Source organism: Xenopus laevis, chromosome 1L, assembly GCF_017654675.1.
Source record: "Xenopus laevis strain J_2021 chromosome 1L, Xenopus_laevis_v10.1, whole genome shotgun sequence".
NCBI lineage: Eukaryota > Metazoa > Chordata > Amphibia > Anura > Pipidae > Xenopus > Xenopus laevis.
In genome coordinates, this window is record NC_054371.1 from 17,109,627 (window position 1) to 17,118,990 (window position 9,364).

General features: G+C 43.4%; 1 pseudogene and 1 gene segment (V, D, J or C); both read left to right on the forward strand.

The window, feature by feature from the left end:
• Positions 1-305: 305 nt before the first annotated feature.
• Positions 306-954, forward strand: LOC121401909 (annotated as a pseudogene).
• Positions 955-8,400: 7,446 nt separating this feature from the next.
• Positions 8,401-9,074, forward strand: LOC121401999. The segment is given in 2 exon segments: positions 8,401-8,646; positions 8,739-9,074. Coding segments are annotated over 2 exon segments (357 nt in total).
• The last annotated feature ends 290 nt before the right edge of the window (positions 9,075-9,364 follow it).

Genomic DNA, 9,364 nt, shown 5'->3' on the forward strand with positions numbered 1-9,364 from the left:
CCCACTCATCCCATCGATCTATACCCTTATGAACACAAGACAATTACTTGCTAGTCCTTCTTGCTGCTGACTGGAATTACTTGCTTCACCTACATCTATTATCCACCAACAACTCCAAATTATTCTCCATTATGGATTTTCCTAAATTAATACGATTTAGGGTATATTTGGTTCTATTTTTTTGCATCCCATATGCAGAACTTTACATGGATTGTTGCCCAGTATTATCAGAGCTAATGTCTGACCATTGCTGCTTTTATTACATCTCTGTTTTGCATATAATATACATTCCCTGTGAGCTTGTGGGGATATAAATATGAGTGAGTGCAGGCAGGGGCTCAGTGATCTGTATCAGGCCTGTGTGCAGTGATCAGTATGGTGTCCCACAGCTGCTTGCTGCCTATACTCATGCTCTGGCTTCAGGGTGAATATCTCACTTTCAATGTTAAACTGATATTTTTTTATAATAAAGGAAAGTTACCTCTGTCTTATTTCTCTCTAGTAACCTGAAACCTTCTTAATGGATTTGCTTGTTGTATCCTCAGGTTCCTATGGACAGATTGTACTGACTCAGTCTCCAGATTATGTCTCTGTGTCACCAGGAGAAACTGTCACCCTCACATGTAAAGCCAGTGACAGTGTTGTTGACAAAGATGGAAAAGACAAAGTACCAACAGAAATCAGGCCAAGTTCCAAAGAAAATAATCTATTTTGCAAGTACCCGAGAAACAGGGACCCCAGAGAGGTTCAATGGCAGTGGGTCTGGAACTGATTTCACTCTTACAATCAGCAGAATGGAAGCAGAAGATGCAGCAGATTATTACTGTCAGCAGAATGCTCAGTTCCCTCTCACACAGTGATACAGAGCTGAACAAAAACCTTCTTCGTTATGAAGATCTGTGAATACAAGAAACTAATAGTCAGCGCCTCACTGATTTCAGTTTAGTTGGGTGCAGGTCCCATGAGTAAACATTTTAGGATGTGTACACCCAATGGTCTGAAAGACCTAAGGGTGAAAGTGATTGAGAAAGTACGGGTCCCTATCAGAGGGGGCGACATTACCCATAGACTAAATCTCAGAGAGGCCTTCTGGATCCTCAAATTGGATACAAGGATTCCAAAGGGCCTGAACTATAGGCATGATATTAGCTATCTATATTAGGGAAGTTACCCTAGGCTCTAACGATGAAAGCCTAGTATGGTTAAATGGATATGAGAGGCCACTTTAGTAGCTTTTTCTCCAGTTACATTAGAAATTAAAAAAACCCCTCTCCCCCTCCTCTTTCTTTCCTCTTGGGAAAATCAATATAGACTAGAGAGACAGGTTACTCATACCGCCCTAGCTACAAAGACCACAATGACAGTTTGTTTGGTTTTTAAATCAAGTTTATTGTTCCTAAAATAAGGAAAGAAAAATGTTTTAATGTTTTTTACTGTTTCATTTTGTTTCACTTTGTTTCACTTTTTAATTGATTGTAATAAAGGTGTAATTTTACTAAGAGCCCACTGGAGGGCACTATTACCTAGTGTATAAGAAGCCCAGCTGTAACAAATGAATTTTGAACCTATGATTAAGGGATAACTCCCGAAACGCGTTAGGTGTATTCCAGCAGGATTTCCAATAAACCCTCTTTTTTCAGAAGTGCCGTCTGCCGTCGAATGTCTTGTCGTATACACAGTGGGGTCACTGTCTGACTGTGCACCTGATCAGAGGGGAGAGCGGTGAGCTAGTGCGGCCCTTCCCTTTTGCTTGCCTATCCCATGAGTAAAGCAATGCAAATGCTGTTCAAGATGTTTGAACATCGGTGTCTGTCAAACTAAATTAACACTGGATAATATTTCCTGCAAATTAATGAATGTCAGTTTTAGTATGCAGGGTCGGACTGGGGGGACCGGGGCCCACCGGGACTGTTGCCGAGGGCCCCCCTCCGGCCACCCGTCCCCCCACTGTGACGCGCCGGGGACGAGCAAGGAAGCCGCTCGGTGCGCATGCGCAACAGCGCCGCTTGGCGCGCATGCGCAGGCGGCGCTGCTCAGCGCCGATAATTTTTTTTTTTTTTTTAATATAAATATTTAGAGAGGGGTTCTGGCCCGGCGGGGGCCCATGAGGGTCGGGGCCCACCGGGTATTTTCCCGGTGTCCCGCCGGGCCAGTCCGACACTGTTAGTATGAAATATATTGAATTCTGTGGTCAGTATTTCAGATTAATGTTTGGTTATGTGAGAAATAGTGTGTATGGTGTCAGTCTGTTGGGAGACACCTCTTGCTAAGTGATCAATCGAAAGAAGTTGCCGGTTGCTATGAGTAATTGCACTGGTGCAGTTTAGTACATACCATGTTAAATAAGCCTATGACAGCTACAGAAACAATTTTATGTTATTATAGGGTGACAGTCCTGTCTCTCTCAGGTTATACTGATGACACATTATATTGTCTCAATGTCTAGGGTGACACATAATGTAAATTATAGTGCTTATCTACACCTTGCCAGGAACCAAGAAGCGATGCACAAATATTGTGAGAACAAACTGTACCTGCTTTAAATATAACACTGAGACTTAACACAAAGCTAAAAGTGAGAAATAAATATGTTTGTTATACAGAGAGACCACTAGGTGTAACTGCAAGTGGATTTCATTCCCAAATGTGACCTTCCTCACTTCTAAACCAAAATAAAGTAAATTGTGGGTGAAATCACAAAAAGGTCAAAAATGGAATCCACAACAAATAATAATGAATTTGCCTTTAATTAGTAATTGTCTGATGAGAGCTGATAACTATTTTTTAGAATTGGGTTCCTATGGGAATAACCATAGAGGGAGCTGCGATAAAAGGAGCCCAAAACCTGTCAGTAGTTACAATACAAGGTATTCACATGGATCAACACCCTTTTAAGCAATTATGGGTAGAAACATGCAAATGACTCCTTTATGTCTCTGTGCCACCTATACATCCAGCACTGCTGGTTCAGAGACAAACATTCAGACATGGATACAGCCTGTTTTTTTTTTTCACACATCACAATTCAATTTTCAGTCCAGCCTGGGGACCTTTATTAAGGATAATACAATGTGACTAAATAGCCCTTTAAATACCCTCCCCACTGTGAATTTTCAGAGCCAAATGACATCAAAAAATCCATCATGAAACTTATCAATAGTGTTAAAGTCCTTACCACCATCAGTTTTAAAATGTCACCATTAGGTGTCGCTGCAGCTATAAAACTGTGCAAAAATGAAACAAAAACTCCTGTAAACTGATAAGCATGGCTGGTCACTAACAGAAGCACAAGGACAAAATAGAAGAGGGGAATGGTGGTTGGCACAGCTTTTCCAAATGATATGCGTCCAATTCCTTAATAGCTGCTCTGTGCTGCAACTGCTGCAAATGATCCAAGTAAAGGAGAAGGAAGAGGAACTCCAGCAGTATTACTGCAAACCACTTTTTAATCCAGGCAGTGGTAAACACAACATGTTTTGCGTTCAATAACCTTTATCAAGTGAATAAGGACAAGGATAATTGGTATCAGATAATCCATTAATTCCTGTTATTTATACTCTCTCAAAAATACATAAAAATTTGGAAATGCCACCAGGTCAATTTATAAGTTCCTCTAAAGGTTCTTTCAATTAAATGATTGCTTTATTTCTTGATATTTATTATTGATGTTTCTTCTATTGCAAAGTGAAAATTGGCTGGCGTTAGAGTGCAAAGTAACGCTAGCGTCTATCTCCTTCACTAGCGAAATGACGCCTGCGCCCGTTAGTAAATCAGTGAAGTTGCAAAATGATGTAATTCTGGTGAATTTTCACCAGCGTTAGACACTTTGCCCTAAAAAATTTACAGATTTAGCATCATATTCAGCTGTGAGTTTTGTTTTGTTACAAGAAGAGCCTCTTTTATGTACTGAATGCCTTCATCATGTGGTGGTATGGAGGTATATAGTGATTAAACATCTGTACTGCATAATATCCAATCATAATCCACATGTGTAAATTGTGTTAGTCTGCACAAAAAATCAGTCATGTCTTGAAGACATTCAGGTCTATTTTTAAGTTGGTAAAATCAGATTTATCAGGCAAATTAAAAAGTAAAAGAAAATGGGCACCTTCCCTTGTCTTAATTGCGGCTGCTGCAATTCAATTATAAAGGGTGAGCATGTGACTCTAAAAGGTAATAAAATAAAAGTAAAGCAATACAGTACATGTAACACTGACTATATGGACATAAGTGTCCTTGTGGAAAAATGAAGGTTGGACAAACATCCAGAAGCCCATAGAGCAGTGATCCCCAACCAGTAGCTCACAAGCAACATGTTGCTCATCAACCCCTTGGATGTTGCTCTGAGTGGCCTCAAAGTAGTTGCTAATTTTTGAATTCCAGGCTTGGAGGTACTTTTTAGTTGCATAAAAATCATGTGTTCTGTCAAAAAGAGCCACCTATAGGCTGACAGTCCACATAGGGGCTACCAAATAGCCAATCACAGCCCTTATTTGGCACCCCAGGAAGTTTTTTGCATGCCTGTGTTGCTCCCCAACTCTTTTTATTTTTGAATGTGGCTCACGGGTAAAAAAGGTTGGGGACTCCTGCCATAGAGCAACCCTGGGACAGGTGAAGTGGAGAGCGGGCATGACTGAGGGACGAGTAGGATAATAGTGGGGGATGCTTTGTATGCGAGGCATTCTGGGAATTGTAGGAAAAGATAGGCAAGGATAAAGGGGAGGACCTTAGGTTTTAAATAGAGGTGAGTGAGGCGGGAAAAGGCATTCTTACCTCCGGGACCAAAGGGGGCAACAGTGTTTCCATCCAGGATGATGCAGACGGGAAACGTGCTGCAGGGCCTCAGGTTGGCGCTGACAGGCCGAAATGTGGAGCGGATCCGGAGGGAGCTGGTTACCCTGTTGGGGTCGGTCCAGAGCGCAGAGTCTACAGCAGCGGTCGGGGAGAGCATAGGTAGGCCACCGAGGCACACAAGGCCCCCATACCGGCTCAGCCCAGCAGCCGGATGACGGATGTGGCAGAGAAGGATGCCTCCATTGAGGCAGGACCTACCGGGAGCCACGCTGTGAGAGGAGAAGGACAGGAGGCAGCCAGCAGGGTCGGCAGCAGACACGCAGCCAGGCAAGTTGGGCGGAGGGGTGTGGGTAACAGTGTGCCTGGGGAGGTGGTGGCAGGCAATGGCAGCGGCCCTGTGAGGGCCCGGGGGGGAGTGGCCAGGGCTTGGGGACAGGGGGGAGACCAAGGGGCTAGTGACCCAATTTGGCCAGTGGGGACCAGCCACACGGAGGACATTTCCCCTGCCACGGCTCTGAGGGGGTCGGTAGCGGAGGGGGCAGGGCAGGAAGGCACAGGGGAGATAGGGGGAAAAGGGTGTGTCGAGCAGCCTGTGCCCAGAGTCATACCCGAAGCGGCTCAGCAGGGGGCTTACGTGTCCTTTGCAGGCCCATTAGGCATTCATATCAAAAAGGAGGTATAAGAACAGATATGGAAAGGGGAATTTGACAAAATTTTTTCCTTCCTCCCATTGGAGGAGTCGGTGGAGTTGAAAGATGAGGATAAAAAAGATGGGAAAAAAGAGGAGGAAGAGCAGAGTAAGCGGTATAGAAAGATCCCCAAAACATTTGGGAATTGGCTCTGGGCTTTCTGCACACTAACCAGCACAATTGGGGAAAAAAAACTTGAACACTGTTCCCCACTTTTTTTGCTATGTAGATGTGATTTAGGAGGCATATAGGGTATATGGTGGCTTGGCATGGTGGCGTTATGATGAGCAGTTCCGTCAGAGGTTAGTGGCCAACCCGGGTATGACATGGGATCAGCTGGACATGCCACTATGGTTGCGGTTGATGACCGCGCAGAAGGCTTCGCCCTTTCAGAGAGGCGCCGGGGGGGGAAACAGGGGACTCCCCCGGCGGTCAACAAACCCAGTTATTGTTGGCAATGTAACGAAGGGCAGTGCAAGTGGGGAGCCACATGCAAATACAAGCATGAGTGTTCGGGATGTGGGGGTGCACACGCATATGCAAAATGTTTCAGGAGAGGAAAGGGGGGAGCAAAGCTGGCCGAGGCTCAAAAGGGGGAGGACCCCAGTGAACCTCGACGCGATGCGGCCATGGCTAGACAGGTACGGTAGGAGAGGGGATGCAGAGATATTGAAGGAAGGGTTTCAATGGGGATTCAGGATACCTTTCCAACCTAGACAGCAAGGGGAAGTACATGAGAACCTCAAATCTATGAAGCAAAATCCCGAGGTAGTTCATCAAAAAATTAGCAAAGAGGTGGAATTGGGCTGGATGGCGGACCCATTTGCAGCCCCTCCATTGGAAGACCCCCCATGTTCTGGTTCTGCATGCGGGTGGTAACGATATGGGAGTCATGAGTCAGAAGGATCTGTTGAGATTGATGAATTTGGATGTTGACAAAATTCATTCATTGTTCCCTGGTGTGGTGGTTGTATGGTCGGAAATGGTTCCCCGGCTCATATGGCGGTGGGCAGTGGCGTAACTACCGGGGGAGCAGGGGGTGCGATTGGGCCAGGGCCCGCACCCAATCAGGGCCCCCCAGCAGCTCGTGCACCGGTGTTTTTACCTAATGCGGCTATAAATGCAGCCGTTTCCGGGTTTACGGAGGGGGCAGGGCCCGGCTGCACGTCCCGCACCAAGGCCCGCCCCCCTCTAGTTACGCTGCTGGCGGTGGGCATGGGATCATTCCGCAATAGAAAGGAGCAGGATAAAATTGAACAAACTGCTTAGTGCTTTTGTTAGGAAATCTGGGGGGATTGTGATGTTCATTTGGCAGAGGTAGGCCTGGACATATTTAATTTGGATTTGGTGGACGGGGTGAAAAGGGCTTTTCAGTTGTGGAGTGGGGTGGCACAGCCAGGATAAAAGGGGTTTTACGCTGTCAGCCAGTGGCGTAGTGGGGCTGCCATACTGGGTAACCAAAAGGGGGTGGTAGTCCCAAGGTGAGTTGGCCCGGGGCTAGGCCTAGGGGCAAGGAGGCACAGCAGGTATGAAAGTGATGGTAGATTAGCCTTAGGCTGGAAAACATGTAGGTTAATAGGAATACTGTTAAGTTATTTCAAAGACATTATTAAATGTTGTATCCAGCCTTCAGCGGCTTGTATTTTACACATGTCAACTTTTACCAAGTTTGAATAAGGATATGGAATAAAATAAGCTGCGGCCTTTTTCACCCAAACTAAGTCTTATGGTGATTATTTGGTGGGGTTGATAAAGAGTTGGAACGATATCGAGTCATACTTAAGTCAAGAAAAGTAACAATAAGAATTAATGAACACAAAAGATCTATAACAAACTACACAAACACTTTTTTTAAAAATAAATATAATAGTGCCAGTCTAAGAAGGCAAGTGTTGTTAGAAGTGATATTACCTAGTAGAGGTGGTGACAGAAAAAAGCTGCTCCTACAGTGTGAAGCGAAATGGATAAATAGTCTAAACATACTGGAACCATTTGGGCTGAATGATACACAAAGTTACAAAAGTTTTTTTTTTTTAACTTAACTAACAATGTGACATTTATTTTTCAGCATATATGGACGTTAATGATTATACTACTATACTACTTGGACTTTAAACTTGGCAGGTAGGAGATTTTCACCTGCTTAGAAATACATATGATTAAACGCAAGATTTGGACTTTTGGTGCATTATGATTTGAAACCCTGCTAGAGGTGGAGCGCCTGTGTTTAAAGGACCAGTAACATAAAAAAAAATGTAAAAAAAATTGTTAGTACATAATGAAAAAAAACACCAAGACAAATTATACTTTACAATCTTTATTAAGAAATAAATTACCAAAACTCACGTTCCCTCATCTTCTGAAAAGGCGACAGGCCGACCATCCATCCAGCAGAGATTGATTTCTTCTCCCTGGCTGGATCCTTTAGCTGCCACTTTCCATGATACTGTAGGTTTAGGAGAGAGAGACTGTGTAAGTTTTGGATCAGGAGACCAGCCTAATTGTTTGGTTTGGCGCCAGCCTGTGTAAACTAAAAGGAGATGGAGTCGGGCCGCTACAGAACAGGGGTGTAAAGTACAGTGGCGCTTCTAGCATGGACAAGAGGAGCAGAAGCTGAGTTTTGGTTATTCTTAATAAAGACTTTCCAATTGTAAAGGATAATTTGTCTTGGTTTTTTTTTCATTGTGTACTAACGAATTTTTTTAAATTTTTTTTGATGTTACTGGTCCTTTAATAATGAGTAGCTGGAGTACTGTGAGTGTGGCCAAACAAACCTCTTGGATTTCCATCTTGCATGGTTAATATCATTATTTTAAAAATACAAAAGCATTTTTAATCTTAATCAATAAAAATTGCAGCAACCCATTGAATGTGTGGCACTGAATTTAACTTGATAAATGAGGGTAGGGACATTAACATGAAACAGGGGAATAGAAACTGTATTTACTCCAGTAGGACAGGTACCAGTAACATAATGATTTCAGTACTTAATACTGCTCTGTGATTTGCATATAATCTACATGTACATTCCCTGTGTGCTTGTGGGGATATAAATATGAGTGAGTGCAGGCAGGGGCTCAGTGATCTGTATCAGGCCTGTGTGCAGTGATCAGTATGGTGTCCCACAGCTGCTTGCTGCCTATACTCATGCTCTGGCTTCAGGGTGAGCACATTAAATATACAGATAATAATAGTGATGTTACATAAATATGTATTAATAATAGATTTTCTGGTTGTATTTGTTTATATCCTCAGAATCCTATGGGCAGATTGTACTGACTCAGTCTCCAGATTATGTCTCTGTGTCACCAGGAGAAACTGTTACCCTCACATGTAAAGCCAGTAGCAGTGTTAGCAGCTGGTTAGCCTGGTACCAACAGAAATCAGGGCAGGCACCAAAGCTGCTGATCTATGAGGCAAACACCCGACACACAGGGACCCCAGAGCGGATCAGTGGCAGTGGGTCTGGAACTGATTTCACTCTTACAATCAGCAGAATGGAAGCAGAAGATGCAGCAGATTATTACTGTCAGCAGCATAGCAGTGACCCTCTCACACAGTGATACAGAGCTGAACAAAAACCTTCCTCTTTTATAATATAGAGCAGCACCTTCTCTGTGTAAGCTTCACAAAATGGATAAAATTAAATAACTAAACCACAGATAAAAACATATAAATACATTTAGTTTTAGAAAAGGAAGAAGCAGCTGAAGAATAGAGAGTGGAATAAAAATGTGAATATTAAGATACATGCAGAGACTCTATGCAAGTCTTTCTGTTAGAAACTAGTTCTCTCTTAGGATTCCTGCATCAACATTTTCTTTTACTTTTTACAATCCTATAATTGTATCCAACAACACATTATCACCATTATAGTCCTT